General features: G+C 45.9%; 1 protein-coding gene across 2 annotated transcripts in view; it reads left to right on the top strand.

Annotated features, from left to right (window-relative positions):
* Positions 1-22,927, top strand: part of SPTB (spectrin beta, erythrocytic) — a 149,640-nt gene that overhangs the window by 83,599 nt on the left and 43,114 nt on the right. For both annotated transcript variants that reach the window (XM_042943498.1, XM_042943497.1), the window contains 7 exons: positions 16,582-16,733; positions 17,970-18,143; positions 19,125-19,216; positions 19,622-19,702; positions 20,023-20,138; positions 20,639-20,751; positions 21,577-21,764. In XM_042943498.1, coding sequence (XP_042799432.1) covers positions 16,582-16,733; positions 17,970-18,143; positions 19,125-19,216; positions 19,622-19,702; positions 20,023-20,138; positions 20,639-20,751; positions 21,577-21,764 — 916 coding nt within the window. The remainder of the gene's footprint in view (positions 1-16,581; positions 16,734-17,969; positions 18,144-19,124; positions 19,217-19,621; positions 19,703-20,022; positions 20,139-20,638; positions 20,752-21,576; positions 21,765-22,927) is intronic.

Here is a 22,927-nt window from a genome sequence, read left to right as displayed (position 1 = left end):
AGTTATTAACCCAAATCAGACTTCTTTCCCCATCTTCACCTTGTAAGAAGAACCCAGACTCGCCCATAAGCACTTTCTGGAGCGATTCTCCCAGTGTACCATCATCACTTAGTGGCCCTATCTGAATTTTCTAGTAGTATTCTTCTACCTTCTCTCCCTCCACTCTGCTCTCAGATGCCTCCAACTTCAGCTAACCTTGAGTCATGAGCAGGGGAACCATAGTGACCTTTCACCTTAGGAGTAGCTGGGCTTACCTTACACTAAAAGGAATGGGGTGTCTCATTCCCTTGTCATGATGGGGAATCCATTCACATCTCAGCCATCAGCTTTTGTGTTCTTGTTCTTGTTCTTGTGAGACACTCCCTTTCTTCTTCCTTCACCCCCTCCTCTGCATTCCCTACCCTTAAAAATTCCTTCCTTGGTTTCCCTTGAGGACAGATAATAGCACTAATTCATTCCTTGCTTTGCTTATGTAATCTTAACCTCTTTAAATAAGCAAACTAGGAACCCTTGTCTTGCCAGTCTGGTTTTACCTTTTTTCTATCTGCGTGCCAGCTGGGCCTGACTACATTGACCCTGGTGATAGAGGTGGAGGGAGAGGGGTTCCATTTTCCATATGTCTTGTCAAAGGACAGTATGAGGAGTGGGACTGTCTTTGTGCAGGGATCCTTTGATATGTTTTACAGATACCCTATTTTTTAAGAAACCGAGGAAAATTCCATTTTAATAGTTATTTATTGTACCCCTACTATGTATAAAGCTAACCCCATGACCAGACAGAGAAAACCACGGAGATGAATTCAACACAGTATCTGTCTGTAAGTAGTAGTTTATGATCCACTAGGGAAATGAACAATGTTCATAATGAATTAGCACAAGTACAATTAGAGAAGAACTGTAGGAAAGGCATATAATTAAATAGCAATGAGAGAGCAAAGGAGGAGACTCAGGAATCGGGGACTCATTTGTGGAGAAGGCCCTCAGGAATTGAAGGGTGCATGGGATCTTGACAAGCAGGTGGGGTACAACTTTATCCAGTTGGACTATATGAATGGCAGCCAGGTCTGATGATCAGGTTAGAAAACTGGTGAAAGTAAGTTGATCAGGTTACTGGAGAAAAAAGTTCCACAGCCCTGCCTGTGTCTCACCAAGAGTTTGCATCTCGTCTACCAGAGAATCTGAATTACCCCCAGGGGAGAGGGGGACCACCGAGCATATAGACTTACATGCCTGGACCTTAACAATTTAGAACATCTGGCTAACAAGTAACCATGGAAGTTTAGGATCCATTCAGGGTTTTAAAAAACAAACAGAAACCTAAGTCAGTCTACTGACTTTACTGAGAGTCCACTCTGAGTGAGCTGTGGGATAAGCGAAAGCTGTGGGAGCATCCAAAGTAGAGAGGTCAGATGGACCCGTTCTAGTGGGTAGACAGAGCAGAGAAAGGGGCTGTCTGTCTCCCTCAGTTTTAACTTCTGGATGTTTTTCTCTTCAGTGTTGTCTTTGGGGCTGCCTTGGCAGCCTTTCCAAAGAGGCTGAGGAAGCAGAAGCACCTCTAGTTCCTATCATTTCTGCATTCTCCACAGCCACTCCCCCACACCTAAGCACATGATGGCAAGGAAGGCATTACCGTCCCCTCTAATGCTACTAGTATGGAGGATGGTTGAATCAATTTCCTGTTTTATAAAATGGGGACAGTAGTTCTTTCCCAAGGGTCTTGTGAAGATCAAGTAAGATAAAGTTTATGAAAGTTTTTTATTAGTAATAAAATACTAGGTGAATGTTAGTATTTACAGGAAATCTTAGTAATATCTTTCTGTCCCTTCTTTTAACTTCAGACATTCATGATCATCAGTCACAGTTCCAGTTATCCTGACCTGTTCCAGGGCCAGTTTCTTCCTTCTTAACCCCACCCTCCTTTGTTTCTGAAGGCCAGGGTTGGAAGAAGGAGCCAGGGACCAGGGGAAACTCCACTAATGCTTGTGTTGCGGCTTTTGGCTCGGTCTCCAGAGACCCAGTGCCCACAGGGATGAAGCCCCATGCTGTGTAGATCTTTCTCTTTAAGGCTGCCCAGCCAAGATCCCAGCTGTGTCTCTGCCATCAGCTGGGTGACCTGGAAGGACCAAGAAACCAAAGGATGATGAGGCTGGTTAGATGTCCTTCCGGGTGTGGCTTCTCTGGGTCCTTCTCCACATAGTGACCTGTGGTTAGAAATCTTGCAGTTGGTTAACAGGACTCCGTTTTTTTCTGCCCCTTAAGTCAACTTCCTCTCAGCTCCAGAGGAAATACTCCCTATTTTGCCTTTCAAATAATTCCCAGCTCTTCCTCCCTGGACTGAAATAAACAAACCATCTGGTTATTCCGTGTGGAAACTGCCACATTGGTATACAAATACCTGACCTCTCTCCAAATGAATCACTGTGGATTTGACACTGTGGGTCAGCCTGACTGAAATGAAGGGGGAGGTGGGCAGGAAAGTGCTGCAGAAGGCTCCTGCAAATAGGGGATGGATTTGACCTCGGCAGTGCCCAGGGAAAGGGTGGGGGCCCAGCAGGAATATTTGCCCAGTAGGTCCCTGGCAGATGTTAGCTCTCAGTGTCAGGCTCTAAAGCTGGCAGCACTCGAGGAGGTTAAGTGATGGGTCACCCTGAGGCTTCTTCCTGAACAGGGGCCGTTCTCTGCTTTGATGACTGCCTTTGGTACCTTCCTACGTTTAGGACCTGCTTTGAAAGATTAGAGGAAGGGAAGCAGTTGAAAAGCTCACCTTCTAATCCCTCCAAGCAGTTCCAGCCTTCAGGTTTTGGTAGAAAGGCTTCCAGTGTCTCCTAGAGCCACCCTCATCTTCACTCACACCCCTTTTCCTGTCCTCCCCCCTTTTCATACTGGGAGCCATTTGGTAAACATTTGTGGCTGTCTGGATGAGGGATGAAGCACTGCAGGCTGCAGGGAATTTACCAGCCAGAATGCCTGCCCTTGGTGCTCTCTCTCCTCATCCCAGAAGGGTCCTCTGCCTGCACGTGTACCCTCTTGCACCTGGCTGTGTACCCCAGTGACTTGGGGCAGGTGTGGCCCAAGTGGCAGAGGAGGAATGCAACAGAAAGATGCCCCCAAAAGATAAAACCTTGTGCCCTGGCCTCCCCTGCCTTACCCATGCACTCACGTTGAAATCTGGGCATCCCAAGTGCCACCTACTGCATGACTTCCAGCTCCTCAGAGCACAGAGGCATCTGGAAGGTCATGGTACAGAGAGCAATGCAGGGACTCTTGAGACGATCTGTGAGGAGAGGGCTCAATGTGTCCTTCATCATCTTCTGTGGCCCATTTAACACAGAGCCATCCTTTGAACACTTTTTGTTGGTTTATTTTTTTATGTTTATTTTGAGAGAGCAAGAGAGTGTGCACACGTATGAGCAGGGGAGGGGCAGAGAGAGAGAAAGAGGGAGAATCCCAAGCAGGCTCCACACTAGCAGCACAGAGCCCTACGTGGGGCTCAATCTCATGACCTGAGCCAAAATCAAGAGTCCGACACTCAACCAACTGAGTCACCCAGGCACCCCCAGAGCCATTCTTTTAAAACAAAGTGCACAAAATTGTGTAGCCCACTCTGGCTTTGCCTTTAAGTCAGAATCCAAGTGATGCTTCAAACTAGAAATGCCTTTCCTTTCTGCATTCTGTCTTTGCCTTCTTACTAGATTGGAGATGAGGTCAAGTGGTGAGGTTGGTTGAAGACAATTCAGAGGACACAACAGGGCAGCAGGTGCATAGCAGGCTATGTCCCTGTGCTCTGAAGCACAGAGTTGCTGCCATTTTGAACCTTGAACATCTTCCAGACCCACTTTGCCCAGGCCCCAAGGTTAAGTTCTGTGACTGGCAGATGTTCCATCAGAGCCTTAGGACAGGTGCCTTCAGACCCTGCCGCTCCCTTCCCACCCACGTTGGCTCCTTGGAAACTTCACAGAGAAGGTAGTATCGGCTGATTCCTGACTTTGGTGGCAAAAGGTCATGCTTGGCCTGTTTCTCCACCGGCACCAGGATGACACTGATTCCAGGTGTCCCAGTTTCCTGAGAAGGGCTTTGTGTCCAGAGGGTGAATGATTTCTTTCAGAGAGCAGGATTTCACCACAGTATGTGGCGGGCAGGGTGGGGAAGGTACAGGAGTGGGGATTCAGCAGCTTCTTGGCAGCCTACTAAGTTGACAAGTTCAGATGTAGCTGTTGGAGACCAAGGCATCAGGTGTTAATGGTCTGAATATCTCTGTTAAGCTACCTGTGAGAACAAAGGTGGCATCATTAATGAGGGTTTTTTTTTAATGTTTTCTTCTCTAATTTCAAAACACGAAATGGAGTTCTATGTAGAAACTATATATTGGGGAGACATACTATTCATGGAAATATGTATAATCAGCAACAATCATTTTAGTGTACTGTCAGAAAAAAAAATAATTGGCTCAGCAGCTTTTCCTCGGAGGTCAGCCATTATGAGTTCCACCCCCACCCGCTTTCCTGAGACAGGCCACTGTTCAGATAAACCTGCTAGTTACCTGTGCAGACAGATCCACAGGAGAGGCAGTGTGCCGTGGTCCAAGGCAGTTTCCCCAGCCCAGGACATAACACTTTCTCCCACTGTCCTCTCTTCCCTCTTGATAAAAGCTGTTCTTCCTCTTTGAAAACACTTTGCAGAACCAAGGCTGTTCCAATTCTCTGGGTGACTGCTATCTATCATTGTGAAGATGCTTTTCAAATATTAATACACTGAGGTTAATAATAAGACTCTCCCCTCCCCATGCAGTGCAGTCTGAGTGAGCCATGGTAATAGCCTCCTCCATCTTTGGGACATTCCTGTGGGCTGTTGGCTTCATTCCCAAGGGCAGGCTGTGACACCAGGCCTTACTGTGCTCATGGCTCCCAGAGCAGCCGGCATCCATTTTCCCCTTCTCCAACTGGGCGCTCTCTGCATGCTGCTTGACTGAAGAGGTGCCAGGAGTGTTGTTTCCAAGCATCTGTAGCAATTGTTCATTTTCCTTTTTTATCGTGTCACTGAGAGAGAATGGCAAGGAAGCTGGTAGCAGTTGAGTCTCTAGGAGCATTTTGCCTCCAAACCCTTTAGCCTTCAAACTCTGGAAACCAGATCAACAGGGGATCTCATTTTATAGTCTAGCGAGAAGGAAGTGGATCAAATACAAACACATGTGTTTCTGTACATATAGACATACATGCATGTTGACAAATTATGATAAATTCCATGAGGATTTGTTGAGAATTAGGAGTTTCTAATATAACCTACAGCCTATAACTGATCCAAGGAGGAGTAGGGCTTGTTGGAGTGAGCACATGGGGAGAAGGGTGGGTGGAGATGGGAGGGGCAGGCAGGAGCCACATCACAGGGACTTACAGGCCATTGGTATCTTCAGGGTCCTGGCAGGAAGCAGTAGGAAACTCAAAAGGGGTGGCTGAAGAGTTTTTTAAGGAGATTATTTGCAAAGGGGTGGCAGGGTTGAAGGGTCAAAGGGTGGGAGCTGTAGCAGGGAGAGCTGTAGGCTCTCAAGACAGGATCTGTGGCCTTCAGTAGAGGACCAGAAGGATGGAGCCACTCCCACACCCATCAAAGTGCTCTGACAGGGAAGTGGCATGCTTACATTTGGGTTTTTAAAAGTCACTCTGACTTCAGTGGGGGCAACAGGTTGTGGGGAGACTATGCAAAAGTCTGGGAGAGAGAAGACGGCAGTGTGAGCCAGCTTGGTGGCCATTGACAGAGAGAAGTGGTCCATCCTCACATTATCATTCTTCTGGCCTCTCCTGTAGCTATCGTGGGCTTTCCCAAGTTAGGTGACCTTGGCCAAGTCGCTTTTCTGCTCCTCACCTGTAAAACAAGAGGCTCAAACCAGATGATGCACACAAGGCCTTTCCACCTCTGGCAGCCTGGGAAGAAGCCTCCTGTTATGGTAGCGCTGACCACATACTTCCACCCTGAACCACGGAGCTTTGGTTCCTGGCTTAGGGAAAGGGAATCAATGATTTTTAGCAAATCAGTAGATTCTCCAGAAATTCTCTCTCCTCAATAAAGTGTAGGTTAAAACTGAGTCCTGGACCATGTCAACTTCTGTGGCCTTGTGTTCTAAGTGAATGTAATCTCTCCCTGCGACCACCACCTGCATGCATGACAATACCTGGTGCTTTCTATCCAGATGATCTAACTGACCCTTAACCACTCTGAAGTAAGCAGGGGATAGGTATCACCATGCCACTTATCCAGATGAGGGGAGAGGTAGAGCAGAAAGTGCCAGGACAGAATCCCAGGGATTTGAAATCATCCTGCTGCTGGGGTGCCTGGGTGGCTCAGTCGGTTAAGCGTTCACCTCGGGTCATGATCTTACAGTTCGTGAGTTCAAGCCTTACGTTGAACTCTATACTGTTAGCATGGAACCTGCTTCAGATCCTCTGTCTCCCTCTCTGCCTCTCCCTGCTCACACTCTTTCTCTCTCTTAAAAATAAATAAACTTAGAAATAATAATAAAATCATAAAATCATCCCAGTGCCATTGGGGCTACAGCACTTGGGCTTTCTTGAAAGTCCTTCAGACCTGCATTGCCTCCTCCTCTGCATCCCACCCAAGACCTCTCTTCTCATTTTCCTTCCACCACCAGCCTCTTAAGCCTCTTTGATCAAAATCCTGAATTCCTTTTTACTTCTGTCTTACAGCCTCTGAATATTCTCACCTGCTGTGGGCCAGCAGACCCTTGTTCTGTGGTTGTCCAGATCAGCTCTGGTCATTTCACTTCCATGGTTCACATGTCAGCTGGGGCCATGTCACCTCAAGCAGAGACTTCTGCAGCTGCCTCCAAGCTGGTGCCTTGACCTCTCCTCATTGAATCCCATTTACACAGGGAAGTTAGAAGCATTGTCCTCTAGCAGATTTTAGTGAGGTGTTGCTTTACTTAAGAACCTCTAGGCTTTTCTTTACCTGAAGTGTAGAGTTCAGATTCCCTAGACTGTCCTTCAACTTCTTTACTCTGGGGAAGTTCATTGCTTTTCACCTCACCCCCCAAACTTGCACACCTGTGTGCACACACATACAGATTTGCCAGTTTCCATCTTGAGGGCTTTGAGCAAGACCCCCCCCCCCTTTCTTCTCTGTCATTCTAAAACCATGATCATCTTCAAACCTCAGATCAAAACTAGCCTTCTTCAAAAACATTTTTTTAAATTTAAACTGGCCTCTGATAACTTGTTTCCTTTTCCTACTATATATAAAGACCCTATTTTATTTAAAAAACAATAAGGTGAGGGGCACCTGGATGGCTCAGTCAGTTAAGCATCCTACTTCTGCTCAGGTCAGGCTCTCATGGTCCGTGAGTTTGAGCCCCACATCAGGCTCTGTGCTAACAGCTCAGAGCCTTGAGCCTGCTTCACATTCTGTGTCTCCCTCTCTCTCTGCCCCTCCTCTGCTCATGCTGTCTCTCTCTCTCTAAAAAATAAATAAACATTAAAAAATATATCTTCAAATATTTTTGTTACACAAAATATATTTAGTATAGAGAAGATTAGAAAAATAGAGAAAAAAGAGAAAACTGGGGACATTGTTAATGACCCATATAGATATTTTACAAGCCTATAAATATGACTGCGTGTATATATGTATAAATATTAAAATGCTATCTATAATACTGTAATCTTAGAATTTTTGTCACTGAGCACTATATTGTGAATATCATTTCATGCAAACATATAGATAATCATCTTCATGGCTGTATAGTCTTCCTTTGTATTAACGTACCCCAGTCTAGTTAACCAGCATCTTAGTGTTCAACTCTGCCCACTTTTAAAGTCAGTCTTATGCACTTTGTGCTTGCCTTTGCAGACATGTAGTAAGCATCCTAAAGTTCTCGCTTAGAACCAACGCTAGCTAAGTTTTAAATCTTGTATGTAGGAGAATCCTGCTCTAGCTGTTCACAATGCTAGTGTGATGAAAGCTGGTTGGTTGAAAGAAAAAATTCCTCTCCAAGCTAAACTGTAGGGTAGAATTTGTGCCACCAGCATCATTTATGATGTGTCTCTCAGGGTCTGCCCCTGTGCTAGGCTTCATGGGATTAGCATCTGTATCTTCAATGTTGTCACAAGTTCATGGAAGTTAAAGCATCACTCATTCAGGTTCCTTAAGCTCTTGGCTTCCTGACATGAGAAGTGGAGAAATCCCAAGCTGTAAACCTACAAAGGATTAAATGATTGTTTTCAGACCCAGGCCAGTGATCCATGGGCCTCCTATGGTGCCTTTTCTCCCTTTTGTCTTTCTGACCACCAGCTTTACCTATACCTTAGGGCTACATGCTGGTAAAAATGCAGGCTTCTGGAAAAAAAAAAAAAAAACACAACACATTTTTAAACATTTCATCAGTCATTTATTCCTCAGGATTTATGAGCTTCATATCTGATTTTTCTTCATGATATTTGCTGTTTCTTATTATCAAAGTAATACATGTTCATTGCAGAAATTTTGGAAACTACAGATAAGCAAAAAGAAAAGGCACCCACAGTCTTACCACTCAGCTATAACAATATCTAGCTTAAGATTTTGTTTTTAAATGGATATAGCTCTACAAGACTGGGGTCATATTATACGTGTTATTTTAAAATCTGTATTTTTCCTTAATATGTATTATAATATCCTTTCCTACCATTGAAAGGTCTTCTACAACCTTATTAGTATCTTCACAAATGTACCAAAATTATCATATAATCCCCTGTTTTGAATATTTAGGTTGCTGTTCTCTATTCTTTTTTATTTTTATTTTTTAAGATTTCTTTTATTTTTGAGAAATCTCTACACCCAATGTGGGGCTCAAACTCACAACCTCGAGATCCAGAGTCACATGCTCTACCGACCAAGCCAGCCAGGCACCCTGCTATTCTCTAGTCTTGACAGCAGATTTTTAACAGACAAAAGAGGGAGGGATATGAAGCACACAAGGAATTTTATAGGAAACTAGGGCAGAAATAGATAAATGGGCCTAGAATTGGGTAATTGAGGTTCCAAGATAAACTATTTCAACTAAACCATGTGGCTTAAGAACAGCCAATGTGTAATAGGCTTTTATTTTTAAAACACTGGGGAATTTGATAACAAACTTCCCGGGTGCCCATGATGTCAGGAAGTGAAACAGGTACCAGAGTAGGTGGGGCCAGTGGCAGGCGTGCTGTCGCCAAGGGAGGAGGGAAGCAGAAGGAAGAGCCAAGAAGAAGCCTAGAGAAGGTAGAACACAAGAAAGAAAGGGAAAGAACCTTGACCCCAGGGGAGAGGTCTGTGCTTTAAAACACCTGTAGGGGATATTCAGAGGGCAAGACCTGGGAGAGTAGCTACATGGTGGTCAAGGGGGCAGAGCGAAACCTGCCCACAGGACCCATGGACCTCCCTCCTGGGCTCTGTTCTCAAGGGATGTAGGAAGTGTTCCTCAACTCATAAACCTTCTCCCTCTCTCCCTTCCATCTTTCTTGTGGCTCAGGTGGTTAACCATGCTTGTGATTTTTGTCTCGTGAAAAGTCCCTGAAGCAGGACACACAGTGAACTGGGCCATCTTGGAGGAGGAGGAAAAAAAAGTTTAATATTTTCTTAAGAAAAAGAAAAATAGATTTCTATATTGAATAAATAACATATACATCCAGGGGATAAAACTCAAAAGATGTATAAAAGGGCAAAAAATGTTTTATTCCCACCTTGGTCCTTCAGATACCTAGTTCTTTTCCCATAATTAGTGTTCTCAATTTCCCATGCATCTTTCCAGGCGTATTTTATGCATATATTAGCAAATGGTCTATTCTTCTTCCCAGCCTTTATTTCTTTTTTTTACTACACATTGCTGTATGTGTTTTCCTCCACCCAAGATATGTTGAAGATTGTTTTGTATTAATACATAAACAGCCTCATTTTTTTTTTACAACAATTAAGTTTTCTATTGTATGGACATACAATTTTAATTTAACCAGTCTCCTATTGGTGAACATTTTCATTGTTTCCAGTCTTTCACTATTTTTAAAAATGCAATGAATAACCTTATATATAGATTAATTCCCAAATATATGTTTGTCGGGAGGATATATTCCTAGAAGTGGATTTACTGGGTTCAAAAGTGTGTGCATATATAATTCTGATCAGTCTTGCCAAATTGCCTCATAACTTCTCTAGCAACATATGAATGTTTTTTCCCCACACCCTTAACCAAACACCGGATCTTATCAGACTTTTTGATCTGTGCCCACCCGATAAATGAAGCAGTGTCTTGATGGACTTTCGTTGTACTTTTTGACTTTTAGTATGAAAAATTTCAAACATACAAAAAAATAGAGATGAAAGTATAACGAATCCTCACCTAGACTTAACAACTGTTATTTTTTTTTTTTTTACCATATTTGCTTGTCTATTTGAGGGGTTGACATATTTTTAAAGTGAATTGAAGATTGCCATGACATTTTACCCCAATACTTTAGTAGGCACCTCTGAAAAACAAGAACATTTCCCACCTAACTATAATACTACTATTACCCCTAGCTTTACCTCTAGCTTACAGCTATGTGCTGGCAAAAATGCAGACTTAATAAAATTAACATCAACTCTAATACAATCTAATAACCCACTTAATATTCAAATTTTCCCAGTTGTCTCAAAAATGTCTTTTATAATTAATCTGTCCAAACTAATTAAGGGCCATTTATTAAATTTCATGTGTATGTTTATACTTTGAATTTGTACTTCTGTGAATAGCTTGGACAATTTTCTACACATTAAAGACCACTTTACAGTTTTTCTGTTAACTTTTTGTTCACATACATGTGTCCACTTTGCTATTAGATTGTTGGTCTTTTTCCTCATTAATTTGTATATGTTCTTTATATCCTAAAGGAATTGGCTCTTTGAAAGATGTGAGTTACAAATATCCTTTGTCATTTGTGTGACTTTGCTTGTGGTATTCTAACCCACACAAATTTTTTTTTTAATTTTAATTCATAGGAGCAGAAATTTTGACTGAAGGTTTTTTTTAATGTAGTTGAACTTTCAATCTTTTATTTGCTACCTTTTGAATTTTGTGTCCTATTTAGGAGGACTTTTTCTACACCAGCATCATTAGAAAACAAAAACAAAAGCATTCAACCATGATTGGTTTTGGTATTTTTATGATTTCATTTTTACGTTTTCAGTTTTTATCTGAATGAAATTATCCTGGAATTGAGGTATAAATATAAGTTAATTTTTCCTGGATGGCATCTAATTTTTTCCACACCGCTTACCCAATAATCCTTTTTTTCCCCTTTCTATTTGAAATAACTACCTTTATCAGTTATCAAGTGCCTCTCTGTGCTTGGGACTACTTCTGTTCCATCGATATGTCTTTTCATATGCTAGTAGCACACAGTCTTATCATTGTACCTTTATACTGTGCTTTATTATCTGATACAAAAAATGCCTGGGAAGGTCTGTTACTCTTCTTTTTGGGATTTTCCTAGCTATTTGTTTTTCCAGTGCATTTTCTCATAGCTTCTCTAGTTTCCCCCCAAATTTAAGGTATATAATTTAAATATATTTAAAATAATATTCAATATGTAAATGAATTTAGAGTAAACTGACATCGTTATCATATTGAGTTTTCCTAGTCAAGACTTGGATGTGCCTTGCCACCTGTTCAAATCTTTTGTGCACCTCAGGAGACTTTTTTTTTTAATTTTTTTAAACGTTTATTTATTTTTGAGACAGAGAGAGACAGAGCATGAACAGGGGAGGGTCAGAGAGAGGGAGACACAGAATCCGAAACAGGCTCCAGGATCTGAGCTGTCAGCACAGAGCCTGACGCGGGGCTCAAACTCATGGACTGCGAGATCATGACCCGAGCCGAAGTCGGTCGCTTAACTGACTGGGCCACGCAGGCGCCCCCCTCAGGAGACTTTTAAAAAGGTGTTCTTGGAGCACCTGGGTGGCTCAGTCGGTTAAGTGTCTGACTTCGGCTCAGGTCACGATCTCACAGTTGGTGAGTTCAAGACCCGCATCAGGCTCTGTGCTGACAGCAAGAAGCCTGCTTTAGATCCTCTGTCTCCCTCTCTCTCTGCCCCTCCTCTGCTTGTTCGTGTTCTCTTGCTTGCTCGCTCGCAAAAATAAATAAGCATTTTTTAAAATGGGGCACATATTGTGAATCCCTTTAAAAATATATAAAGGTGTTTCTTTATGTAAATTTTCACATTTCATTTTAAGTTGAAACACTTTTTTTATTATTATTATCATTGAGGGCCTTACAAACTAGTAATTCAGGAAATGAACCTCCTATACCTTCAGTGGCTTCTTTTGCTTTTAGGATTAAATCTAAACTTCTTGGCCTTTCTTTCAAGGCTTTCCATATTCGGTTTTAAAACCTATTTTCCACACATTTTCTTCTTTTTTTTTAATGTTTATTTTTGAGAGAGAGAGAGAGAGAGAGCAGATGAGCATGAGCAGGAGAGAGGCAGGAGGGTGGGGAGCGGGGAGACAGAGGATCTGAAAGCGGGCTCTGTGCTGACAGCAGAGAGCCCAACACAGGGCTTGAACTCAGGAACCGTGAGCTCATGACCTGAGCCAAAGTCGGACACTTAACCAACTGAACCACCCAGGCACCCCTCACACATTTTCTTCTCACCTGTAGCTAGTCAGCAGCCCCTGAACAAACTCCATCCTTCCATGTCTCTCTGGGAATATCTCTCTTCCTCTTCTCTTCCTGGCTCCCCTCCTCCTCTACCTGTCCGAAGAGGTTTTCTTTATGAGAAACCCCCTTGCCTACTCCAGTTAGAAATGACTTCTCTCCCCTTTGGCCCATGACCATTTACTGTATGTGCCATTTATCTGGTAACTAATCCAGTGTCACCTTGTGACAGCTTTTGTATGTTCATTTTAAAATGAACTGTCCTTAGGTGCCTGGGTGGCTCAGTCAGTTAAGCGTCCAACTTGGCTCAGGTCATGATCTCACAGTTCGTGAGTTCAAGCTCCATATCGGGCTTTGTGCTGACAGCTTGGAGCCTGGAGCCTGCTTCGGATTCTGTGTCTCCCTCTCTGTTCCTCCCCCACTGGCACTCTGTCTCTCTGTCTCTTTCTCTCTCTCTCTTATAAATAAAGATTAAAAAACTTTTTTAACTAAAAAAATAGTAGTAGTAGTGACGATAAGAGTGATGGTAACATTTAGGCTAGCTTTCTGTGTGCCAGGTACTATAAACTCACTTATTAGTGGACAAATATTTGAGTCTGAGTTTTGTGGGTCTGTTTGACCTCAAACCAAACTTTGGAAAGGGAATGTAAATGAAAGATCACCCAGTCACAGTATCCAGACACTTGTTCTAGCCAGCTGGTCAGAGAAGGTGAGTTTTCTAGGAGAAGCCCTGACATGTAGGAAGGACTGAAGATGGTCCCATCCTGGGAGGGAAAGGGAGAGGAAGAACAGACAGGAATGGAGGGCCCTACCCTTGAGGGCAGCAAAGGCACAAGGGTTTTCTGAGGCTCTGGTGGCTTTGAGTCAGACCATGCTGGTAGACTTGTTCCCTTTCCTGCACTGGAAGGGTTAGGGGTCTGGAAATGAGGTCTGGCCCCTAGCCAGCCCTTGCTGAGGACTCCTTTCCACAGAGGGTCCATGCAAGATGGCCCAGGCCCCCTGGGGACAGCAGGCCCAATACATGGCCACTGCCCCAGCCTGTCCACACCACTGGGGTTCCCAGCCCAGCTGGCCCTGGGCCACCCGCCTCTCCTGTACTTGGAAGGCTTCTGATGGGCACCTGGGGCATGCTGGGAGTAAATTTGCTGAGCATGCCGACGTGGAGCAGCCAGAGCAAAACAGCTAATGGAAATTAATCCCCACTCCTGGGCTTTCTCTCCTTATGATCATCATTAGCCTCTCAGAATCCTTCCCATGTCTCAACACTGCAGAGTGTTTCAGGGTGCTGGTGATTCTGGGCAATTTCACCCCAGTCTTCAAGGAAAAAGCAGCCAAGAAGCTGCCTGCCTGAGCTCTAAACCTGTGGCTCCAACATTTTGGGGTCTACGAGGCTTCATTTGTGTGTTGAAAACTGGGGAGACCTAAGGGTAATTTAGGATATATCTGTTCCAATATATGTGCCAGCCCAGCAGCCGAGAATTAAATCCCATGTCCCCAGCTAAAAGCACTTCCTCACCCTTCGCCAACCACAAATAAATGGGTCTCATTACCCATGTGATGAAATTTTGGGATCCTTAAAAACAGGAAAAGGAGAAATGAAGAAAGGACTTAAGTTTTTTGACACACTTCTCTCTAAGGGGGCTAAAAATTTTAGCCCTTGCTCAAAGCTCCGTCAGTTAGAAGAGCTAGCCCCTTAAAGAACAGCTCTGGTTTAGGGGCACCTGGGTGGCTTAGTTGGTTAAGCATCTGACTTCGGCTCAGGTCATGATCTCATGGGTTCGTGGGTCCAAGCCCTGTATCGGGCTCTGCTGATAGTTCAGAGCCTGGAGCCTGCTTCGGATTATATGTCTCTGCCTCTCTCTGCCCCTCCCTTGCTCGTGCTCTCTCTCTGTCTCTCAAAAGTGAAGAAACATTAAAAAGTTAAAAACAAAACAGTTCTGGTTTCTAGGGAAGGCATCACGGGGTCATGGCGGGTTCTATTGAGCCCAAACATGCCCCAGAATAAATGCAATTGCTTCTTGTCCAATATATCTTTGAAACTTTAGTTACATTTTACTGAACAATCCTTGAAATCAGGAAAGTGGTTTAACTTGCCAGCAAAAGAGTAAGGAGGGTTTTTTTCACCTGAAACTTTGCCCAGTGGCCTGGTATGAATGGATGCCATTTTAATTTTTTATTTATCTGAGACTCATAGAATCAGTAGTAGTATTTTTCTTCTTCATGGAAGTCTTATTTAGATGGCTGCCATTGAATTCTTCATATAGGACTCCAGAGCCCATCTTATTTATAACAGAGTATGTCTGCTTCAAGGAAGGGGCTGTCTTTCCTGTCCTTGATTCCCCATCTCCCCCAGAGCCTGGCACCTAGTGGTTGTGCAGTAAACATTGGCTGGATGAATGAATAAGTGAATAATGTGTCTGAGTTCCTCACACTAAAATAGCAGTGCAATAGGAAGGAATTTGATGCTGTGAGCCTCCGGAACCGCCAAAATTATACCCTTGAGGCCGTGCTGGCGGGGCTTCTCTTTTTGTTGTTGTTAAATCAGGTATTTAATAATTTAAAAGGCCAACCTTTCCACGGTTTGGGCTCAGCAGAACGGACATTAAGCCTGCCCCCAGGGGCTGACATCTCTCCTGGCTAGGCTGCTCTGAGTTGCCTTGGCTGTGCCCAACCCCCACCCACCCTCCCCAGGCTTCCTCTGCAACTGTCAGACCAGCCAGCTCCTGCACCGAAACGCCCGAAGCCTGTGGTCACAAACTGTTCACTAGGGACAACAACAAGGGTACACCCTCCTTCCCTCTTCTCCCCCTTTCTCTTTTCTTCCACTCTTCTGTCTTCCGCTCCTCCCCCATTCTTTGTGCTATCCCAGCTTCTCTCTCTCCAGCATCTTGTTCAAGGCTCCCAGCCATAACTGTGCAGGTTACCAGAATCTGGTTTACAGAGGTGCCAAGAGGTACCTCTCCTGAACTGGTGCAGCGAGAAGCCTAGTTAGGGCTGATGCTGATTTCGAGTAGGGATGTCTGTCAGCTTCTCAGGTCTGAAGAGGGAGAACCTCTGCCTGGTATGCTGGGGGTGAGAAAGGCAGCATAATGCAATGGACGGCCCCCAACCCAAACCTCCTGTATGCCTAAACTTGTGCGGATCATACATTCCAACTTGCCTTGTTCACCATTCTTCTCTGCCTACCAGGATCTTCTTCAGGGCAGGCAGTTGGTTTTGCTTTTATGTATTATCAGGACTAGCATGAGCCTCCACCAACGGGAGCTGAGTAAATGTGCACTCAATACAGTACAGCTCTGGAATATCTACCGTGTAGCGGGCGCTAGGCCTTCGGGTTGTAGAAGTTAACCAGATAGACAGACAGACTTTGCTTGCAGGAGAGACAGGCTTTCACCAACTATGAATGTGAAGCAAGACCTAAATGAGAAATGTATATGCAGGGGGTGGGGCACACAAGGGGAGGCCTAACCCCGGCAAGGGGTTGGCAAAAGCTTTCTGGACAAATAGGAGTTAGGTGGAGGGGGTGGGGTGGAGTGGAAGGGCCAGAGAGACCATTCTAGGCAGGGAATGTTTGTTGGATGGGTAGACGGGTGAACCTGGCATTGAAATCTGAGTTTACTGGTACAAAGGGACAGAGCATTCTGCCAGGCACAGGAAAACAGGTGGCTGAATTAGGCATGCCTAGCCACTGGGCATAGAATGTGGTAGTAGAAGTAATCTCTTCATTGCCCCAGTCCATGGACCCATGTTGCCCAAAGGCTACACTCTGACCGCCAATGTTCCTAGGAAAGGGATGAAATAGGTACCTCAGCCTCCTCTACCAGGGATCAGGGGACCCTGGGATTAAGAAATCCCCTCAGCCCTTTGTCACATTGCACACTGACACTGTCACCCCGGGCACCTCACCCAAGGCTCTTCTCCCCACTCAGATGAGCGGGAAGTGGTTCAGAAGAAGACCTTCACAAAATGGGTGAACTCAAACCTGGCTCGTGTGCCCTGTCGCATCACTGACCTCTACAAGGATCTGCGGGATGGACGGATGCTCATCAAGCTCCTGGAGGTGCTCTCTGGAGAGATGCTGGTAAAGCCCCTTTCTGTGTCGTGGCCTCTTTCCTTGCACCGTGTGGTTGTGCCGTGTCCCCTCTTCAGGAAAGACATAGTCTGTGGGTATCTCCAATTCTCATGGCCTTCCAAGGTTTCTCCTTATTCTTTTGGGAGGTTTCATTGCTTACTGATGTGAGATGTCCATGTGGCTTCCTGAGTTCTCTGACCTGTACTCAGAATTCATTGCCTAATGGCCACTCCTACCTCTTCATGCTTCTCCCAGAAGCCATGCAGAGCTCTTGACTTTGTCCACCTGGGGCCTGGGCATCTGTCGCTGGCCTGCAGTGGACCTACCATCTGTTGCCTCATGCAGGCTAAGATGGGTTATTACCCAGTTGGAGAAATTTGCATCCTTCTTGGAACCCAGAGGAAAGCATGGAAGATATTTTCCTGTGTGTTCTGTCACTCTTACAAGTGGAAATTTATTACATGTCCTCTCAGTTGTAACCCACCTGGCAGTAATGTTGTCTCTGAGGGAAAACCAGATGAAGGTTCGTGTTTTGTTCAGTGACTTCCATTATGACCTTGGGCCTATTAGTCAGGATCTTCTTTGCCTTGTTTCCCCCATGGATAAAAGGATACCTGTGCCTGATGAAGCACTAAGATCCTTGGGGTTTGAATGAAAAGGTACCACATTCTTCTGTTGCCTTTTCAACTCCAGGCTGCTGCCTTTTACACTGTATTGAAAGCCAACTAGAAAGAGTTACCACTGGGAACCCTTCACATGATGTGGCTACTCCTCAGGGGTGGTCCCCTTAAGTTTTGGCTGGGGCCATTCAGGGATGGAGGAGGAGGCTGGATGCTGGCATAGACCCTGTTATATCAGTCACCAAACAGAAAGCCACTCTTATCACCAACCAACAGTAAATAGTTCTTAGAAATGTGCCTGGCACATAGTAAGTGCTCAATTAACTATCTGTTGTGTTACTGCTCTTGAATGTCATTTATTACATACTCAGAAGGCTTTGTTCAGACCCTGGAACTGTACTGACACAGCCCAATTGCAGAGCTCTGGATGCTCATGGAAGGGGGAGCCTCTGAACTTTGCTGAAAGGATGGGGTTGAAAAGTGGCAAGCAGTGAGCGTGAGGGTTGGAGTTTGGCCAGGAGGGTGGAGGGTGGATGCTTATGGCAGGAACTGGTCTAGGCTGCAACCACCTCTGGGGGTGACCGTGAGGTCCCTCCGTGCCCATGGGGCCAATGCTGTCCTTCAGCCAAAGCCCACGAAGGGGAAGATGCGCATCCACTGCCTGGAGAACGTGGACAAAGCCCTGCAGTTCCTCAAGGAGCAGCGTGTGCACCTGGAAAACATGGGCTCCCATGACATCGTGGATGGCAACCACCGCCTGGTCCTGGGCCTCATCTGGACCATCATCCTTCGCTTCCAGGTGGGTTCCAAGGGGGCAGAGGGAGTGGAGGGAGCCTTAAGGGGCCAGATAGGGCTTAGGAATCTTATAAAATGGTGAATGAAGTACGAGTATGCACATTCTGGGAGGCTAGAAACCTGTCTTGTGGGACAATGTTTATAGGAAGAAGGGACCGTCCTCTACATTGCCTGGTCACTGAAGCTCAAGGTGAGCTGTTCAGTCAACAGTGTAGTCTTTTGAGGGAGAATATGGAAACTAGTAGCTGGGCAGAGATCTGACCACAAGATCTGCTTTTGTCCCCTTCCCCCGACATGTGTAACTTTTTGGTTTTTCTTAAATAGTTTGATTCACAAGTTGCAAAAACAATACAGAAGATCTATTTTATGTTTTTCAATCAGAAACTTTTCTCTTCCCACCCTGAAATTCAAGGTTCATTATCTGTAAGGAAGTTGAGAAAGCGCAAGGGAAGGAAAGCAGGGCCTTCCACATGGGACAGAAAGAATCTAGTCCTGAGGCAGGGAAGGCAGGGAGGAAGAAGACAGCACACAATTCCCAGACTGAAGAGCTCATCCAAGGGGTCTTGGATATCCCACTTCACTCTCTGTCGGTGCTTATAGTTAAGCAGTAATAATGGCAGAATTGGGGAGAATGAAAGGTAAGAGGAGCTACTAATCAGACATACAGTCCCTTTCAATATTCATGTTGTTCCTTGTAGGGCACTGTTACTCAGAGGAGGATTTGGGGTATCTTGTTTATTCTCAGTACCCCATTAGTCATCAGGTTAGAGCTGTCTCCTCCAACATGAGGAAGCCATCCCCGTCCTGTGCTGCTGACTAAGGCAGAGAAACGGGCCACTGGGATGCAGGGCCTTAAGTTGTGGTGTTGCTGCAGGGCTGGCAATGCAGATGGGTGGCTAAGAAGGAAGAAAGAGGGAGGGAGAGAAGGAAGGCACAGAGCCAGATGCAAATCTAATTCCTCCCTCTCTTGTTCCTGCACCCCTAGATTCAGGACATTGTTGTCCAAACAATGGAAGGTCGTGAGACACGCTCTGCCAAGGATGCATTGCTATTATGGTGTCAGATGAAGACAGCAGGGTATGCCCTGGGAATCAGTTCATTACTACATTCCCCACCATGCCCTTACTTCCCCCAAGTACTGCCATACCCAGGGAACACCCGTATCATCACCCAGAACTGTAACAGCATTGGGGTAACTGACTCAAAATTTATCCTGACCTGATTCTTAGAGGCCTGAAATTCAGCATTCCTTTCCAGAGTTGCCTGGGCCGGACTCTGTCTGGGTTCTGTTGGGTGTGTGAGTCTCTTGGGCCCCCCTTATGGAGGAGCCTCTTCTTGTGACTTAACTGCTGTCTGTTGTTGAAGGGGCTCAAGAAGGGATCGATACATTTCTCTCTTGTGTATTAGTTTTGTAGGTGTGGACACTTTTTGAGACCCCCAAAGATTCAATTTCTTAGGTCTTATTGTTTCTTTTGGATGCAGCTACCCCCAAGTCAATGTAACCAACTTCACCTCCAGCTGGAAGGATGGCCTGGCCTTTAACGCCCTGATACACAAACACCGGTAAGGGGGAGGAGAGGGCTTTGGAAATAATGCAGAACACCTGGGCTGTTTGGATACATTTTACTCAACGTGTAGGTTCCTGTTCAAGCTTCCCAGGAATGTTCTCTCCACTGGGCCTTCTCTCACCCTCAGCATCCCTGCCTCCCTGAAATTCAGTCATGCCCACTGCCCCCTCCCCTTGTACTAGTGTTCACAGCTGGCCCCCTCCTGCTCCTGTCTCCTTTGACTTCTGCCCAGCATCCTTGCTTTGTGCTGGGGCAGCCCTCTTGGTGGGGGATGCCATGGCCACTCCCCTTTGAACAGCCTGGCCTTGTCCCCAGGCCTGACCTGATCGACTTTGATAAGCTGAAGGACTCCAATGCACGACACAACCTTGAGCATGCGTTTGATGTGGCTGAGCGTCAGCTGGGCATCATCCCGCTCCTCGACCCTGAAGGTGAGCTACACCTGCTCCAGTCCTCCGCTGCAGTGATGGGCAGTGATGGGCAGTGATGGGCAGTGATGGGCAGTGATGGGCAGTGATGGGAGCCAGTGCTCAGGCTGGAGGGAGCCCCAAACTGGCAGAGCACCTGGAGGAGTCTAGGCCTGGTGCTGGGCCAGACGTGGACACAGTGAGGGGACAGTGGCTGGGCCAGGGCTCTGCTCCGGGCCTGCTCTTCAGATCCAAGGTGGTTCCCCACATTTGCCTGGCCCAACTGGGGGCCCACTTGTAGTCTTTGGATCCTTCTTTTTACTTCTTTCATCATTTGTGGTCCTAATATGGATTTGATCCTCTCGCTAAAATTGCAAACACTTATTCTTTCATTCTCACCCCTCTGTTTGTCACTTGGGTCCTGTAGTTGAATTTTATGCTATAGGAACAGGGAGATAAGCCCTCTGAGCCTGACATTTCCAGCTTCCATTTGGGTTCTGCGAGCACACCCTTTCCTCTTGCAGATGTCTTCACAGAAAACCCTGATGAAAAATCCATTATTACCTACGTGGTGGCATTTTATCACTATTTCTCCAAGATGAAGGTGCTGGCAGTGGAGGGCAAGCGTGTCGGCAAGGTACAAAGCCGTTTCATAACCAGAGTGTCCCCCGTTTCCCTGTTTGTCACACCGAGATGCTTCTTTTCTACTCTAAGAGCTTTGTGTATAGGCCCTGGCTGCAGTGGGGGGGGGGGGGGGGGGTTATAGATCACTCCCCACCAACTTCCTCTGAAGCCAAACATTGCCAAGTTAATGGCTCCCAAGCTGAATTCCAAAGCAATTTGATGGTCTGTCCTGAAAGATGTCCTAGCCTGCAGCTCTGAGCCCATCTTCCACCGGCACACCCAAATCTCATGAACATTTCCACAGGAACACGATGGGCTTTTATTTATTAGTTTATTGTGGTTCTGGGCCTCTTAGCTCCTGTGGTATATCAGGATCCCATCACACTGTATGGACCCTCATGCCAGATTCCTTTCCCCTGCTGGTCCACAGCTCCCCAAGGGCAGAGAACATTTCTCATTCTTCTTGTGTGTCTGGCATTTAGCGAAGACAGTGCCTCTAGAAACCCTGGATTCCTAATAATGCATTTTAAAATAAACGAGACCTTGGTCTTTCTAGTAGCTGCTGTCCTGGCACAGCAAGCTTTACTAGTGTTTTACAGGGTCAGGGGTAGGGTGGAGCTGCCCCTGAGCCCTAGCACAGCTAGCTTCCTAGTAATGTTTCCAGTCTACTTTCAGTCCATTCCTCCTGCCTTAGCAGTGCTGTTGGGCTCAGGGAACAAACCCAACACGGAACATTCCAGTTTTGGAGAGGAGGACCACCTTCATTGTGGTCCCCATTGGTGGCCTCATTGATGTCATTGCTCTTCTGATAAGGATAAGTAATAAAGTGGTTCCCTAGGTAATTGACCATGCCATTGAGACTGAGAAGATGATTGAAAAGTACAGTGGGCTGGCCTCTGACCTGCTCACCTGGATTGAGCAGACCATCACTGTCCTGAACAGCCGCAAGTTTGCCAACTCCCTGACAGGCGTCCAGCAACAACTCCAGGCCTTCAGCACCTACCGCACCGTGGAGAAGCCACCCAAGTAAGGGCCTTGGCACTTGGAGGGTGGACATCAGTGCTAAGAAACTGCCAAGGTAGAGCCAGTCTCTGAGCCTTGAGAAGTGTATCCAGGAGGTATATCCTAGAAACTAGAGAGCTTCACATCTGTCATCTACTTCATCCCCACCCTGCCTCCCTGCTCCCAAGCCATCAGCCTGTAGGAAATGGGCACTGATGAGTAACCCTTAACTCATAGCCAAAGAAAGTACTTTCCCAGATCCCTGAAGGGGAGCAGGAGTGAAATCTCAGACTTCTGAGTCTCTTCAAAGAACCTGTGCTGGAATGTTCCTCTCCTCTGTGCACTGAGCCATGCTTTTGCTATCTGATAATGACCTCTGTATTCTCAGCCCCAGAGCTTTCTGTGTGGGGTCCTGTTGGTCGTCAGGTACATCCTGTTTCTCTCTCATCTGTCACTGCTCATCAACACAGCATTTAGCCTGCCTCTTGAGACCCCTGCTTCACCCCAGTGTATGCAGGGCCTGTGCACATGTGTGCATACATAGGCACAAACAGAACCATATGTGCACATACAGACACACCCATAAAAACATGCATGCAGGTACGCACAGACACGGGGGCATTCCATCTCACCTGCTGTTAGCTGGTCCAGCTCTTCTGAAACAGATTTCTAGCTCACTGGTGGTGCCCTCTGCCTCGTTCCTCCCCCTCACCTCCCACACTCTTCATTCATGACTCTCAAACAGAGAAAGATGAGACATGGAGTCTAGAATGTACTGTAAACAAGCATCTGGTTTCTGGCCTGACACTAACCCACTTTTAAAGTCCTAAATCCAGTACAGATAACATCCCCTGTGCATCTACCAGGCAGTACACCACAGGGGTGCTGTCTCTTGGCTGAGCAGATGGTGCTCTGGGCTATAGCCCTCTTAAAGTGACTGAGTGGTCAGCTCTGTCAGGCTTGCCTCAGGGTAGGGACCTTGTTTATAGCCAGTCTTCGACTGCTACTGCTACGTGGAGGATGCAGAAGTAGGTAGATACTTGTGTACATGCGGAAATGTAAAAGTACCCAGTTACCTTGAGCTCAGACCTTCGGTTCCAGACATTCGCCCCGCTGTCAGTTCTCATCTCCTATACCTATTACCATCCTGGAGCCCAGTCTTTCCTCCCCACTCAGATGCATCTGGC

Source organism: Panthera leo, chromosome B3 (assembly GCF_018350215.1).
Source record: "Panthera leo isolate Ple1 chromosome B3, P.leo_Ple1_pat1.1, whole genome shotgun sequence".
Classification (NCBI taxonomy): domain Eukaryota; kingdom Metazoa; phylum Chordata; class Mammalia; order Carnivora; family Felidae; genus Panthera; species Panthera leo.
Note: the sequence above shows the minus strand (reverse complement) of the source record. Positions and strands in the feature narration are given on the sequence as shown.